Source organism: Orcinus orca, chromosome 19 (assembly GCF_937001465.1).
Source record: "Orcinus orca chromosome 19, mOrcOrc1.1, whole genome shotgun sequence".
Taxonomy (NCBI): Eukaryota; Metazoa; Chordata; class Mammalia; order Artiodactyla; family Delphinidae; genus Orcinus; species Orcinus orca.
This window is the reverse complement of record NC_064577.1, coordinates 47455180-47472537: the sequence shown is the minus strand read 5'-3', so window position 1 is coordinate 47472537 and position 17358 is coordinate 47455180. Positions and strand designations below refer to the sequence as shown.

Below are 17358 nucleotides of genomic sequence, written 5' to 3'. Positions count from 1 at the left end.
CCTGCACCCAGCAACGAAGACCCAACGCAGCCAAAAATAAATAAATTTACATAAAAAAAAAAAGAAGTCCTCAGTTTAGCTGCTGAGGCCACTGGCTAGAGTGCAGGCAGCACCACCATTCTCTGGGGATGCGGTGTGTGTGTGGGCGGAGGCTGATGCCACTCAGTTTGTCCGCACTGTTCATAGTCCCTATTAGCCTTCCCTACTAAGCCATGAGCCGCTTGAGGGAAGAGATTTTTTCTTATTCATCGTTGAATCCCTATGCCCAGCAGACTGCACAGAACATAAATATTTGGTAAATGACTTAGCCTAATGCTGTCATACTCATCACCAGCAAATATTTATTGAGTGCGTCTTCTGTGCAGCGACTCCGCTAAGCAGTGGTGGGTACAAAGATGAATGAGACACCATTCCCACTCACAGCGGCTTACGCTAGAGTCAGAGAGACCCAGAGAAGCTTCGCTTGCCAGGAGGTCAGAGGAAGGAGCTGGGGCTGGAGACCCCAGGGAATCTGGCAACCAAAGTTTCCCAAAAAGTAAACTTACTGTGGATACCCCCAGACCCAGAAACCCCTTCACTGTGGATCTCTGTAGATTCCAGAGTGGAGCTAACCACTTACCAATTATCTGCACGTCTAGCTTTTCCCTATGTGACTTTGTCTCAAAAATGTGAATAAAAAAGTAGTGTCTCTACTTGGGAAGGATTTCTCAACCATTCAGTCCTGGGAACCATGGAAGTGGAACGTGTCCCCACGGGGACTCCAACCGGAGCCACACTTTTTAGCTGTGCCCGTGCTGTTCGGTTTGGGCTCCCCAGGGATGTGAGGCCAGAGCTGTCACTGCCCTCAGGAGGAAGGAAGGAAGGAGACGGAGGCACCTGTCTGGATTTCGGCCCGTCCCAACACAGCTCAGCACATCTGTGCTGGCCACCAGGAATACAGAAAATGACAGCAGGGTTGTAACTCCTCCTCTTATATCTCCGAGAACCTGGGAGAAGAAGGACAGCAAGTTGATCTCTTAGGGTCCCAGGGGGGCCAGATAATGTGAGCGGCCATTGCTGTACCAAGGCCACTGTCTCATCAAGGGGACCTTCAATGCATGGACTGGGGGTCTAGCAGCGTGCGTGGACAGTAGAGGCACTGTCACTGGGTGGCATTTTCTGCTTGACTCTTTTAAGCCAGTGCTTCTGAAAGTGTTCTACTCAAGTGCCATGTGGCAGGGAAGAGTGAATTTCACATTTCTCAAGGAGCCTGGGGTTTTAGATCACTGCAAACAGGACATTTCTTTGAAGACCCATATTTGATCTTAAAAATGCATGTAAAATTTGTATTTTCTACCACGACCTATCAATTTGCTTTGATATAAAAATGCAGTTAAAATTACTTATCTCTGAATAAAACGGATGCTCCGGGAAGACAAACTATCTTTCCTGTGGCTTCTTGGACCCCCTGACTCATTGCCCTGTACCCCACTTTGAGAAGAAGCATGCCTCTTAGGACATCAGGCCCATACACATGTTCCAACCCAAAGTGGGCCCATAACATACTTGCATGGCCCATGACCTTGATCCCCAAACACTCCTCTAGGTCTGTCCTGTGCTGCCCTGTCCACACGTTCCTCCAGTCTGACCCTGTGGGATCATCCCTTCACCTCTGGGTTTATCCTGCTGCCTCTAGCAGAATTTGGAGATCAGGTGGCCAGTAACCCTATTCTTCAAATGTCTAGGGGCAATGGCTCTAAACCTTTTTGCAGCCTCTTTCACAGAGAATGAGCAGGGCAGTAAGTATGAGATCCTGAGGCGGGTTGAAAATAACTACTAAAATGGATACTTAATGAATCAATTATTTAAAGGGTCCTCGGCTAGGATTGTCCTTGCAATGGCCTCGGTAGGCTTTGCTTTCCCTGACACAACTGCTCCACCTGTACAAGGAAACTAGGAATCAAGGCTGTCTGCTGACGTGATGACGCGGAAGTTAGGTGATCTGAAGTCCGTAGTGGGTTTGTTATGGATTCACTCTATCAAGGGATTTCAACTTTTAAAAGAAGTACCACCGATTCACTTATTCACTCATGCATTTGCTTATTCATTCAACGAGTCTTTATAGAGAATCTACTATGCACCATGCGCTACACGAGGTACTGGAGGTACAGTGGTGAACAAGAGTAACATGGTCTGGGCCGCCTTAGAACTTGCTAGGGGGAGACAGAATTAAAGAAATGGTCTCCAGGAAGCAAATAGAACGAGCTCAGATGGGGCAAGCCCAGGGCCTTCTGCCATTGACCCCTCCTGCCTTGGATGTCATGCCCAATAGCACAAGGACACAGTGAGTAGGTCCGGAACTAAGTCGGGGTCATGGCGAATTGCCTGCAACTCCTCATAGGAAGGTTAAAAACACATAGAATGAAATTCCCCTCCGAGTCCCCTGACCTGCCCAACTGCCCCAGAGACAATGCACTAAGTGTGCAAACACGCCTGAGAGTGAGGAAATTCATGGTTTCACATAATCCTCACCTTCGAGCAGCAGTGTGCACTGGCACCAGGCTCTCCCCCATGTCACAGACGCAGAACCCGAGGCCTTGGAGAGGGGAAGCAGCCTGTGGAATATCCCCTGGCTGGGCCAGGACTGCGATGGGGTTTATGGGGTGGGGGGTGGGAGGGGGGCCGGGGGCGTAGGGCCCAGGCGTGGCTCTTGCTTCTACTGAACAGTGCTGGGCTGGAGCCTCTAGTAACTTGCCAGACAGACCCCCATGGTTCTGGAGACTCTGGCCACAGCCCTTTATCTTTCCTCCCCATGACCTGTGCAGATCTGATGGCTCTCGTTCTGAAAGATCTGGACTCTAGAACTGAGCTAAGAGCTGGTGGGACAATGGAAATGTGGGCTTTGGAATGTATCTAAACAACCCACAGCCCTGTCCCCTCCTCCCCAAAGACTGACCAATGACTCCTAAACCCCTGGATTGTTCCTAAGAAACCTAGTGTGGCTTTGGCAACTGCCTGGACTGTCACCATTTCCACCCTTCAGTGCTGGAGTATCTTCATCTTAGCCTGTACTGCCATGTAAAAGAAAACGCAACCGAATCTGGAGTCAGTTAGATGGTAGAGCTAATCATGTGTAGAGTCACCTTCTTATGACATTAAGACCTCCAGGAGAGCCACTGAAAAGTCTTGTGAGGTCTGCTAATTCCTCTGCGAGTGAGGAATGTGTTTATTCTTCCAAGGGGCAAAGATCCCCCACTCCAAGTGACGCTGCCACATTGTGTAACCAGGAACACGGGTTGTTGCTGATGTAAACATCGGCCGGGGGCAGACCTGCCGGGAGCCTGGGCTCCTTTTCCCAGAGGTGTTTCTTATGAATGGTTGTGTCCAGTGAAGCAATTTCCTGCCTTGTAAATTTCTGCCCAGCAAACCACATCTCCTATCTATCTGCTGCCTGGCTCTGGGTCATAAAACAATTCCCCAGAGACCAATCAGAGCCCGATCAGGAGTCCTTGAGTAACAGGAAAATTACCCTCCACCTGCAGACGTAATGACACTCTGCAAGCTAGTGGCTTTGCAGTTTCTGAACGTAAACATCACATGCCTTACGCCATGCCTTACCTCTGCTCATCTGAAATGGGGGGCCCACATATTTGATTCTCAGGCCCTGGTTCACTCCTCAGAGGCACTGGCTGGCTAGTGACCCATTACCTTGACCTGAGGACCCTGCAGCCTGGAGAACATATTTCACTGTGTCAGATCACGATTTGCAGAGCCGGGGCAAGAGAAGTTCAGGCAGGGGGTCTCAGGCACGCAGAGGACAGAAGATTTGGGCTGAAACTACATTGGAACTGATTTGGACATTCACTTTGCATTTTATGGGTCCTCAGCCTGGAATGTTTTCTCCCCACCCCCTCCCCCATCTGCCTGGTGAACTGACATTCATTCTTTCTATTTTATTTTATTTATTTATTTATTTATTTGGCTGCGTTGGGTCTTTGTTGCTGCATGCGGGCTTTCTCTAGTTGTGTCGAGCAGGGGCTACTCTTCATTGCGGTGCGCAGGCTTCTCACTGCGGTGGCTTCTCTTGTTGTGGAGCACGGGCTCTAGGCGTGCGGGCTTCAGTAGTTGTGGCACGCAGGCTCAGTAGTTGTGGCTCGCGGGCTCTAGAGCGCAGGCTCAGTAGTTGTGGCGCACGGGCTTAGTTGCTCCGCGGCATGTGGGATCTTCCCAGACCAGGGCTTGAACCCGTGTCCCCTGCATTGGCAGGTGGATTCTTAACCACTACGCCACCAGAGAAGTCCCCTGACATTCATTCTTTGTGATGCAGTTCAAGTGTCCTCCGAGGAAACTTCTCTGACTTCCACCCAGACAGAATTTCCTCCACTGTCCTACCACTCTACCTTCTAACACCAACACAGCACATTCATTGCAATAACTTGCAAAATTTTCTGTCTCCCTGGCCAGGCTGGGAACTCCTTCAAGGCATCTTGGAATCCCCAGCACCCACCCCTGTGCCTGGCTCAAGTCAGTGTGCAAAAGAGGGTTGTTGAATAAATGAGTGAATGGGCATCTATTATGTGTCTGTCTACCACACTTAGATGCTTTGCATATGGAAAATGCACAATGGATATAGTCAAAGGGATGAAGCTCTGGGTTAGGCCAGTAAAGACAGACATAACCTAGGGCTCCTGTCCTGGAGAAGTCTGCAATCTGGTTATGTTTCTATGGGTGATAGGAATATTTGCAGACGGGGTATAAAGATCAGATTCACAGATAGACAGAAGCGGATTGTTTTTGTTGTTGGTTTTCCTTTCTGAGGGCCAGCTCAGAAGCCAGAATGGGTTCCAAGCTCGTCTATGTAACCCTAGTACTGCACTAGCCATAAGGCGATACCTAGGACCTCCATTTTCATCTCTTTCCTTTCTCCTTGTCCCCATTTATAGCAGATATAACAGTGACTTGCTCCTTCCTTTGAAGCTTGGGAGGCCCCAGACAGAGGTGCTGAGGGTGGTGGTAGCAGGTGCACACTGGGGTCATTTTCCAGTTGTAAAACTAGTAAACTCCATGACACACATACACACATGCATTCACTCAAAAAATATTTACTGAGTGCCTAATATGTACCAGGTACTAGATGCTGGGGACAAAACAGTGAATGAAACTCCCAGGTCCCTGCTCTCATAGAACTTACACTCCAGTTGGGGGCAGGCACTCAGTGATGGCGGGGATGGGGCCCATCATGTTCTCTCTCACACAGTCCGAAAAAACTGGACGCAAATAACTAATATTTAGTGCACACTTTCTCATGTACCTGGTGAAGGACTTGATCCACCTTGTATCTCATTTAATCCTTACAACAGCCCCATTTTCAGAGAAGGAAACAGGCTCAGAGAGGTTAAGTAGCCTTCCCAAGATCACACAGCTAGTAAGTGGTAGAGCCAGGATTTGAACTTCGATTTGCCCGACTCCCCCCAGCCTGAGCTCCTCACCATGACTCTGTATGGCAGCAGTAAATATTTACCAGGTGAACAAAGGGGTGGATGAATGGTTAACCGTCACTACAGTTGCAGCCCGTTGTTTTGCTTCCACGATACAAACGTGAGCACCACGTTTAAGTTTTTCATTTACTTATTGATTCAAGCTTTTCCAAAGGGTGGCTCCCATAGAGAGTAGATTTCATAAAGATGAAGAAACAAGCATCTTTCTCGTTATCATCTGTGTTTCCCAGGCAAGGCAACCTATTTTACACAAATAATCAGGAATTATCATTGAAAAAGTTATGCCAAAGAAACTATCACCTTCAGTTCTCTTTTCTGGGTTTGTGGTAAAGTCTGTATTAGGCTGCATAACGACCCCCAAAGATAGCAGGTCTGAATCCTTGGAAGTTTATCTTAAAAGGAAAGAGACTTTGCAGATGTGATGAAGGAAGAATGTCCTGGATAATCTGGGTGGGCCCTAAATGCAATGACATAGATCCTTATGAGGAGGAAGAAGAGGGGGATTTGACACAGGAGAGAAGGCAATGACACCAGGAAGGCAGGGATTGGAGTGATGTGGCCACAAGCTAGGGAACCTGGAAGCCACCAGGAGCTGGAGGATGCAAGGAGCAGATTCTCCCCTATAACCTGCGGAGGGAGTGTGGCCCTGCTGACCCCTGGCTTGGGCTCAGTGATACTGACTTTGGACTTCTGGCCCCCAGAACTGTGAGAGTATGTATTTCTGGTGTTTTAAGCCACTGAGCTTGTGGAAATTTCTTATAGCAGCCACGGGAAACTAATACAGTCTTCTACAGAAGGAGGCAGCAGGGAGAACAAGTCTTTGACCACCAGTGTAGGTGATTCAGAAATACACTCTCTTTTAAAACTAAAAATAGAATTACCATATGACCCAGCAATCCCACTCTTGAGCACATATCCAGACAAAACTCTAATCCAAAAAGATACGTGCACCCCTACGTTCATAGCAGCACTATAAACAGTAGCCAAGACATGGAAACAACCTAAATGTCCATCGACAGACAGATGGATAAAGAAGATGTGGTACATATATACAATGGAATACTACTCAGATATAAAAAGAATGAAATAATGCCATTTGCAGCAACGTGGATGCAACTAGAGATTGTCATATTAAGTGAAGTAAGTCAGAAAGAGAAATACAAATACCATATGGTACACTCATATGTGGAATCTAAAATATGACACAAATGAACCTATCTACGAAACAGAAACAGACTCACAGACATAGAGAATAGACTTCTGGTTGTCAAGGGGGAGGGGGTTGGGGGAGGGATGGAGTGGGAGGTTGGGATTAGCAGATGTAAGCTTTTATATATAGAACGGATAAACAACAAGGCCCTACTGTATAGCACAGAGAACTATACTCGGTATCTGATGATAAGTCGTAATGGAAAAGAATACAAAAAAAGAATGTATATATAAGTATAACTGAATCACTTTGCTGTATAGTAGAAATTAACACAACATTGTAAGTCAACTATACTTCAATTTAAAAAAAAAAAAAGAAATGTATTCTCTTTTTAGTCAGGATGCCCCCAAGAAATCCCACCTTGGAAAGCAAGGGGATCCCCCTACAAAAATGAATCCACCAAAAAAAAAAAAAAAAAAATGAATCCACCTCCTTCCCAGCTCCCATCCCCTCTCTTGGCTTTGTGTTTCTTTCCATTGCCTGTCAATCAATACCCGGCATACTGTATATTTGTTTATTTCGTTATTGTTGGCTCCCTCCCAGTTGAATGTAAACTCCATGGGAAGAGTAACATTTTTTAAACTGCTTTTCTTTCCATACCTAGAAGTGTATGTAGCACATAGTAAGCACTCAATAAACACTTGTTGGATGAATGATCAAATGTCAGGTTACTGCCACCTGGAGAGTCCTGACATCATATCAGGGACATGATAACAGCAGACATCACAGCATGACATACTACCCAGATGCTTCCTAAAGTACCACTTTACAAGATGCCTGAGATAAGAGTCTTTGCCCGGGTAATATTGTTTTCCATTTTCTATAACATCAATTTCTATTTCCTGATTTGTCCAGGCCTCAGACCTTGGAATCCTCTTTGATGCCACATCTAAACTATCAGAAAACCCTCGTGCCTTCAAATCCTCTCCCTTTAAAACCACATCCACGATCAGACAGCCTCTCGTCACCTCCACCCCCACCCCCTGGTCTCAGGCTCTGATGATGCATCGCTTCCTGATGGTCTCTTTGCCGTCACTTTTGGCGCCTCCCTACAACTCAGCAGTTAGAGGGATTCTGTTAAAGCGTAAGCCAGATCTTGCCCCTGCTCTGCTCACAACTTTCTGATGGCCTCTAGCTCCCTCAGAATAAAAAGTCCTTCCAGTAGCTTATAGCAGTCCTTACAATGGTGACAAGGTCCTTGTCATCTGTCATCACCTACCCGCACTCTGCTCACACCCGGACTCCCACACTCCCACTCACTCAGCTCTATAGCTACTCGAGCCTCCCTGCTGAATTTTTCATAGATTTAAAAAAATCATCTGACATGCACATACACACATTCACACATTTACTACCCATCTCCTTAACCAGAATGTAAAGCTCACGAGGGCAAGGATTTTTGTCTATTTGATTCACTGATGTATCTTCAGTGTCTAGAACAGTGGTGCCTGGCACACAGTAGGTGTCAGTATTTCTTGAATAAATAAATGGGAAATATTATTTTGGACTAGATGATATTTCCAAAAGCAAAGGGATATACAGAAGGCTAAGGCCTTTTGGCTCAGGAAATCAGGCATGCTTTCCTTAGAGTGCGATTTTTTATTTTTTATTTTTTGTCTTTTGAAAACTAGCTTTGGACTTCCCTGGCAGTCCAGTCGTTAAGACTCCACGCTTCCACTGCAGGGGGCATGGGTTCAATCCCTGGTCAGGGAATTCAGATCTTGCATGCCGTGCAGCGAAGCCAAAAAAAAAAAAAAAAAAAAAAAATACTAGCTTTATCTTTTTATCTCTTTCATAATTAATTGGGAATCATTTAATATAATTGGTTTACTAAGGATGTCTGGACAGTTGGCCACAGGAAGGAAACCTGCCTTTGGGGACTATAACAGTGTGTATCTATTGAGAAAATTAAATGTGTGGAAATGGAGAAGAAATTTCGGGTGATCTGTTGGAATAAACATATTTATACATATGCAGACTGCATGAAACCTGCTCTGAGGATTCCTGCTTTTGATGTTGTCTCCCCTCATGTTTGTTCTGCTCATTCTTCCTTAGAAAGTATTTCCTCTATATACATGCAGATACCATTTTATATACACCAGGAAAAAAATGGTCATCCAGGTGTGTGAGAAGCCCTGCATGCCCCAAAGATTCATTTATAAAATACTGTCATGTTATAAATCTTGGCTGACAATCTAGTATTTGCCCAGCTGGAATGACCTCTGTACGAAAGAGAGACAGAGACAGGGAAAGAAAGGGAGGGAGGGAGACAGGGAGGGGCTTTATAGGCATTTGGTTTAGCTGATTGCAACTTCTCGTGAATATTCAGTCTGTTTGATACAACTGGGATGTGTTTAAAGTATTCAAAAACATGGATTTGTTATACGCCACTATGTGGTCCATTACTGGCAATCGCTTATTTTCCAGAACAGATTTCAATGGCATTTATTTGAATTACTTCCTCATTCAAAGGGGACGCATCAGCTCTGATTGTGCTTGGGAAGAAGTTCACTCCTGCCTCTTCCTGACCCACCCCCTTCCTCGCTCTCTGTATTCCTCCTCCATGACCGCCCCCTCCCCAACCTTTAGGGACATGAAGCCACCTTTAGTCCCAGCCACCTGGCTCTCTGTGGTCCTCCCACTCATCACCACATTTTTTTTTTTTTTTTGCGGTACGCGGGCCTCTCACTGTTGTGGCCTCTCCCGTTGCGGAGCACAGGCTCCAGACACGCAGGCTCAGCGGCCATGGCTCATGGGCCCAGCCGCTCCGCGGCATGTGGGATCCTCCCGGACCCGGGCACGAACCCGTGTCCCCTGCATCGGCAGGTGGACTCTCAACCACTGCGCCACCAGGGAAGCCCCATCACCACATTTTACCTTCTTCTTTCCCTAAGGACACAGACTCCCCAGTCAAGCCTTTCCGTTCTCCTCAGACCCCTCCTCCCTGACTCATCCTCGGTTCACTGCTTGATTGGTCATATACCATAGACATGAGCAAAATCATTTCACCAGCGATTGGCAGTTTTCTTTACCAAGCGTCACACTGGTGATGAGGGTGTCTGGAAAGATCAACCAAGTCCAGAAGACTGCATGAGGAGGCACTCTGGGATGAGAGGATGCTAACACACACGCTCTCACAACATACCAGGCCCATGTCTAAGCGTTTAACATATATGAACTCAATCACTCAACAACTGTGTACAGTAGGTACTACTATCACCCAACGTTATGTAGGCAGACAATGAGCACGGGGTTTAGTGGTGAAGTTGGAGATTCTAATCAAGGCATTCTGGCTCCAAAATGAGTATCAAAGACCTGCCCCCCGGGGCTTCCCTGGTGGCGCAGTGGTTGAGAGTCCGCCTGCCGATGCAGGGGACACGGGTTCGTGCCCCAGTCCGGGAAGATCCCACAAACCGCCGAGCGGCTGGGCCCGTGAGCCATGGCCGCTGAGCCTGCGCGTCCGGAGCCTGTGCTCCGCAACGGGAGAGGCCACAACAGTGAGAGGCCCGCGTACCGCAAAAGAAAAAAAAAAAAAAGACCTGCCCCCAACCCAAAAGCTCAGTTCCCTGGCTGTCTACACTGTGTTCTTATCCACCTGAATCCAGTAGCTAACACTCCAGTTATTTCTGCCTTTGCGGGGAGATGATCCACTGTTTGGCATGGACAAGTCAATCCATTTTAGGGCAGGTTTTCATTACCGATTTCATTTCTTATCCACGGGTGTGAAAATGAAATCTGCCTTCCTCAGATCTCATCCTAGAAGACGGAGGCAGATCATGGTAAAAACAGAACCATCTGTCTGTTAGCCTAGGCTCAGGGTGTAAAGAGAGACCCCGGAAATGTTGGTCTATAACATGCTGGAGGAAGGTAGGGGGAGGTTTTAGTTGCAAATGAATCTTCAGAGTGGGTAATGCCCACCTGAAGGCACACACAGTGAGCCTCCTTGCCCCTCTTAGGGCCAGTGGGAAGGGAGATTTGATTTAGAAGGGAGGTGTTCTCAGCTGTCAGGGTCACCTTCTACAAGTCTTGGATCACGTAGGGTTTGGTAAAGAAGACTCCCTAGAGATTTCCCCCTACCTGCCCACCCCCCAACTCCCAGATGGCCTCTTGGATGGTTAAGACCTTCTGGATTCTCAGGGTTATGGCAATAACACAAGACCTAAAATCTATCAAATGCAGATACTGGCTGTCCCAGAAACAACGTGAGTCCAAACACAGGGCTTCAGTTGAGGCCTGAGCTCGAGACCTACATTCCCTTCCTCTTCCTGGAACTCACAGGAGCCAACCAACAGGACATCTCAACCAGGGACAGCCAATCTTGGCCTCTCTTGATACATGGTGCTCGGCCTTGGCCCCAGTCCTTTTCAACCCAACCATGAATTTTCTCTTGACCACTTTAGCCCAAATTACATTGTCTGGGGGAGCCAGGAGCCAAAGGAGGTCAGCGTTTCCAAACCTACCCATCCCTGCCCCGGGCACTCAGTACATTTGCCCGGCTCACTAAGAATTACGTCTTCCACTACACTGAGATTTTGAAAAACCTGTTGCTTGGGGCCTCGTTGGCATGATGCCCTTGCTTACACCCAGCTTGGGAACTGCTCTGTCTAGAAGCCAGAAACCACATGCTGGTAGGTCTACGCTGCACGTAAGAGGAGACGGCAAAGAGGACAGGTCCAGCCTCCTTCTTCCTGGAGTCAACACTGGATCATCTGTGGCAAAGTCCCTGCTGGCAGAGTGTTCAGGCCTCTTTTGGCTTTTCGCCTTCCTGCCTGGGAAGGAAGAGCCATTCTCCTGACTAACAGCCCTACGGAAGGGAAGAGAGCTGGAGTTAACGCTTAAAAGGAGGTTGAAAATGTTACCCACGGGGATTCCACTTTTCCTACTTTTTCTCTGTTCCTGTGATCAACAGTCACCAAGAGTTGGCTCCATGTCTACTTCTGTGAGTTGCAGAAAGACAAAGGTATTAGAGTCTGACTGGGGTTACAGCCTTTTCTTACCTTAGCGGTAAAGCCGGCCTGAAGACACTGGGGCATGCAGCAGCGAGCCTGGTGGAGTAAGTGGAAAACTCCAAGGAGACCAGAGGCCGGGGGTTCTTGGAGGAACCGTGGCAGGGGAAGAGTCAGAGACAGACAGAAATATGAGACTCTGGGCAGTGACAAAATAAATTGTTTTAATGGGAGGTTTTCGGAAAGGGCAACTTTTCCTTGTGCTATCAAACAGCCAGTGTCCCTGTCTTGGGGTTTCCTGGGGAGGTACTGGCTGATCCCCCAACCCCACCGGAAGCGAGGACGTTACTCTGACACTATGCTCAGCCCTTCCAGGGATCCAGAGGTGTGTCTTAACATCAGGAGATTGGAGTGAGCTAGCAGACAGTCCAAAATACACAGTCCCTGTGTGTGCCCGGGCCCGAGGAAGGGGGCAGGGGCTTCACTTCCACCTTAGATACTTCTCCGTGGGGGAAGACAGAAGGGGCAAATCACTTTGAAAATTCAACTCTGACCTTTACGAAGGAAACGGATAGACACTTTAGTATTATACACAGGGCAGAGGGGAGAGGAAGTAGAGGGGAAATTGCACTTAATTACAGTAGTTTATAGTTTACACCCATTGGACAAATTTACTTCTTTAAAAGAAATTTCCAGATCAGCCGGGAGGGGGGCGGGGGAGGGAGCTGCTGATATTTACAGTGCGTTTGGCTCAGTTCAATAGCACGTGTCCTCCTCGCCTCATTTCAGTAACAGATTCAAGTTTTCACATCAGTTTGTTCGATGAAGGAGCATAATGTAGACGCTCCGGCTTTCTCTCTTCCTCTTCCTCGGTTTCTCATCTCCCGCCTTTAGGACAGACCGGACGGGAGAGCTTGACGTCTTGGGAGAGGCATCGTGACAATACTGCATAGAAGGGAAGCTGGGCTCCGGGCCGCGCCTCTCAGAGCGGATTGTCCGAGGCGCTGGCAGGACGTCAGGTGAGCAGGGACCTCTCGCAGGTGCTGCTTGTCAGGTCACTGCGCTTTTCCGCGACAGCTGCCTGGAGGGTGATGGTGTGGAAAATAGGGTCCTTGTTGCTGTGCACAAAGTAAGTGATGTGTGGGCATCACCAGGCTTGGAGAGGACACTGCAGAGAGAGGAGAGACGGCTCAGCTGTGTACATCTGCTGGGACCTGGGCCATTAGTCTGGCTTCTCTGGGGGAGCTGAGACCCAACTCAGTCAGCAAAGAGCTGAGGCTGGAGGCCTGGGGACCCCCTGCCTGCTGAGCCTGAAACACTCTCCCTTTAGGAAGACCTAGGTGCCGGCTTCCCTGGCTACTTCAGAAGAGAGAAGTGAATTGCCGCCGACCTTGAAATAGTCATAACTCGCCGACCTTTATCCTGAAGTTGGGCTCCTCTTCCTGTGAGTTTATAAATAAACTGCTCAGTTTGGTGGCAATGGCAGCTGGATGGGGAGCTCTTGCTTCTGGCGGAAATAAGGATCTCTTCCTAAGTCCTCTAAGAGCAGGGGTTCCCCTAGACCCCTTCCCAAACTGTAATGGACCCGTGAGTGGCAGAGATCCTGTTAAAATGTACTGATAGATTCTGATTCAGTGGACCTGGGGTAGGCCTAAGAACCTGCATTTCTAATCAGCTCCCAGCTTGGGCGGATGCTGCTGATATATTTTGAGCCACGAGGCCATAAAGCGCATGAGAAAATCACCACGTACTCACAAACGATCCATCAGGGAAGAAGCATGGGGAATTGCAAAGTGCTTTCTACAACATTTGTTACCGTCAGGACAAGAGCTCAGAGGACCAGGATCTAAGGGCTGAAGGCCTCTGATGCCAGGCTTCCCGGTGCGTCGGGGCAGGAGACCTACCCAGCATGGAGGAGCCTTTGAGAGGAGCCAGACCCCCATCCGAGGCAGCCTCTGCTCCCAGAGCCCTGGGCCTTGCTCATCTCAGCTGTCTTGGAACACCACTGCTCGCCCTTGCCTTCCAGGGAGTCCCTTTTCTCCTCTCTCTGTCTCCTCCTTCTCTTTCCCCTTTGTTGTCATCTCAGGGGAAGGTTCTGCCCTTTGGCTTCGTGGCTTATTTTCTCAAGACCTCACCCAACACACACGCGTGCGTGCGCGTGCGCATACACGCACACCTCCCACTACTATTAAAGGCCCATTATCCCACTGTTATCTCATTAATCAGTGCTCCCAGCCATAGCCTTGTATGAGGCTGCCATTATGTCCATTTTACAGGTGAGGAAAACAAGGTCAAAGAGAGTCCGTGGATTGTCCAAGGTTTCAGACCTAGGAGAGTGTGGGGATTCAAACCAGTTCTGGGAGACCTCCCAGCCCGCGTTCTTTCTATTACGCTGAGGTTAGGAGCCTTCTACTAGCTTTCTTCTTGGTCAATCTCCTTTCTCTGAGCCTCGGTTTCTCCACCTATAAGATGAAGGCCGTTGGGGGATCAGAGGGGCTGCTCTGTGTGCAGTACTCCGCACGGTGCTTGGTGTAACTGTCCTTGGTAACACTGGGCTGCCCGGGGTGCCCCCTCCAGAGCTCCTCGGAGCAGGACTGAGCTGTGCGTCCATGGGAGGAGACGGCTTACTGGCCCTTCTTCATTCTTGAGGCCCTGGTCAGGGTCCTCTGATACCCTTTGCCTCCTCTTCCTTCCCCCACCCACCCCCACTCTCGAGTTTCTTTACTCCCCACTATCAGCCTTTTTCCAATTTTCAGATTTCAGGTGGAGGAGAGAGAAAATGGCTTGTGACCTTGCAGGTTTCAATAGAAGAGCAAACACCAAGAGCAGATAAGGAGACGCCAGCAAGATTCTATGACCTGTCATTAGGGATGGGCTTCCCAGCTATCAAATGTTTGCTCACATAATAAAATGGTGGCAGAGCCCTAAATGTTGTCAAAGGAACTAGGGTTATTTGCCCCCTTCAGAGTCTAAACACAAACATCTGATAAGGGGTGCACTGTGCTCCCTCAGAACGGAGGCCTGGCTCACCCAGCGGCGCGGGGGCCTTGCCCGAGGACCTCTGAGTGACTACAGAGCCCTCGTCTGGAGGGTGTAGGGCTGGGGGATTGTTAAGGACGTCCTCACCCTAAGAAGATTTGATCCGTAATGGGGAAGAGCTGACATTTATTGAGGTCCTACTGTGTGCCGGGCTGCACCGCTAAGTAAGGGCTTGACACGCATCATGGCATTGAATGCTCACGTCAAGCCTCTGAGGTAGGTAATTCATTCATTTCACACGGTTTGGAGGTCCTTCCATATGCTTAGCCCTTTTTTAGGCACTGGGTGTGTGTGCAGTTGTGAACAAGACCCTGTCCCCATCCCCACTGAGATTACATTCTAGTGAGGGTTTTGAACAATGAATGAGTAAAACAAAACGCATAACATAAAAGTTTAGGAGGGGATGAACACTCTAGAAAATTAAGCATGGTAAGAGGTTTCAGTGACTGGAGGGAAGAGGCAATAAATTAGGGAGGGGGATCGGAAGGTGATCCCCCCACTCTTTGAGGTGGTGATGTTTGAACTGAATGAAATGAACGCAGGTGAAGATATGCATTAAAGAATATTCCAGGCAGAAGATACCGCAGAAGCAGAAGTCCTGTGGTGGGATTGCTTCAGCTCTGGTTCAGCTGAGGCTGAGTGACAGAGGGAGAAAGGGCCGTGGTCTGACCACATAGGGCCTTGGAGGTCCCTGTTTCAGTCTGGTTGCAACGGGAAGCTAGTGGAACATTTTGACAGGGGAGCGACACGATGGATTTCCCTTTTCCAGAGATCACTCTGGCTGCTGTGTGGTGAGCAAAGCACACCCACCCCTGTGGGGCAAGACTGGAAGTGGGAAGTTAGGGGCCGCTGCAGGAGCGAAAGACTGATGGGGTGGTGAGAAGCGGTCAGACTGAGGATGCATTTTGAAGGACCCCTAGCAGAACTTATTGATGGACTGGATGTGGGATGCGGGGTATGAAATGATCCAGGGTACCCTCAGGAATCTCACTGGAAGAACTGGTATCATGTTTGGAAATGGAGAAGCCCAAGGCGGAAGCAATTTGGGTCAGGAGGAATTGGGACAAAATGAAGAGCTGCAGGTTCACTTTGAGAGACTTGTCAGGTATGTTAGGTATGCATCTGTATGTGCCAAAGACGCAACAGGTTTGTGAATGGACCCTCAGGGGAGAGGTCGGTACTGGAGACAGAATGATAGGATCCATCTTTGTGTCCACTTGATCCAAAGCCCTGGGACTGGAGATTGCCCAGGGACAAACATGGAAGAGAAGAGGCCAAAGAATGAGTCCCAGTGCCCTTTGACAAGTAAATGTCGCAAAGACGAGTTGCCAGCCAAGGAAAGGAGGAGTGGCCAGTGTCATAGGAGGAGAACCAGGAATGGGTAATGTCCTAAAATCCAAGTGAAAAAAGGAGGGAGTGATTGGCTGTGTCAGAGATAGAGCTTGAGAGATAACCACTGGATTTGGTGACAAGGAGGTATCAGTGAGCTGGCCAAGAGGGGTTTCAGGAACGTGGGGACAAAAGCCAGACTGAAATGTTCTCAAGAGAGGTATATATACAATGCGGGGGGGGGGGTATATATACAATGCGGGGGGGTATATATACAATGGAGTACTCCTCAGCCATCAAAAAGAATGAAATTTCACCATTTGCAGCAACATGGATGGATTTGGAGGGTATTATGCTTAGTGAAAGGAGTCAGACAGCGAAAGACAAATGCTGTCTGATATCACTTATATGCGGAATCCAAAAAATACAGCAAACGAGTGAATATAATGAAAAAAGTAACAGATTCACAGATTATAGAGAACAGACCAGTGGTTACCAGTGGGGAGAGGGAAGGTGGGTGGAAAAAGAAAGGAGATTAAGAAGTACAAACTACTATGAATAAAATAAATAAGCCACAAGGATCTGTTGTACAGCACAGATATTGGAATACAGCCATTATTTTATAATAACTATAATGGAGTATAACCTTTAAAAATTGTGAATCGCTATGTTGAAACTCATAGAATACTGTAAGCCAACTATACCTCCGTTAAAAGAAAAGAAAGAAGAGAGACCTGGGGGTGAGGCAGTAGAGACAGTGAGTACAGATTATTATTAAGTTAGATTAATTATAGCTCTATTAATTACAAGTAAAGATTATACTTCCAGTTTTGTAGATGAGGGAACTGAGGCTTACAGAGGTTTTAAGTGACGTGCCCAGGGTCTCAGGACAGAAAATTCTGTGCTCTTACCCACTACGTAAGATTACTGCCTTTTCTGCGAATATTCTCGCTGTTCTGATTTTGTAATAATCAGGGCAGGCTAAACATTCGCTATATTAAGACCATGCATGTGTCCCCAGACCTAGTTCTTTTCCTAGGTCTGGTTTTATAAATGCTGGTGATAAACCAAGTCTGATTTATATGATGAATCTTATGTGGGAAATGTCTGTGACTCTAGGTATCCGATCAACCTTGAGAAATGGTAGCACAGCTAGTGTAATAACTTTTGAAGATATCCATTGCTAATTTGATGATTACCCGTTGCCATTAAATGAATTGTAAAATTTAAAAAAAAGAAAGATTACTGCCTTTTATCTTGAGTGGGACACCAGGGAGAAATAAATGCCCTTTGCCATTTAAAATCCTCCTTCCTAAGCTCGAGAGACACTCAAGGTTACCATCAGGGAAAGCCAAGA

At 47.9% G+C, this 17358-nt stretch overlaps 1 protein-coding gene and 1 non-coding gene across 9 annotated transcripts in view; one reads left to right on the top strand and one right to left on the bottom strand.

Annotated features, from left to right (window-relative positions):
* Positions 1 to 17358, bottom strand: part of HNF1B (HNF1 homeobox B) — a 176409-nt gene that overhangs the window by 27978 nt on the left and 131073 nt on the right. For 4 of the 8 annotated variants that reach the window (XM_049702274.1, XM_049702275.1, XM_049702276.1 and 1 more), the window contains exon 12: positions 11836 to 12801. The exons of the other annotated variants lie outside the window; for them this stretch is intronic. In XM_049702274.1, coding sequence (XP_049558231.1) covers positions 12781 to 12801 — 21 coding nt within the window. In that variant the 3' untranslated portion in view covers positions 11836 to 12780. Of the gene's footprint in view, positions 1 to 11835; positions 12802 to 17358 lie in introns of those variants that run through there. 8 annotated transcript variants of the gene reach the window in all.
* On the top strand, positions 16938 to 17069 carry LOC117202131 (small nucleolar RNA SNORA72). Its single transcript, XR_004484316.1, has one exon. It is a non-coding gene; the product is annotated as a small nucleolar RNA SNORA72 (small nucleolar RNA).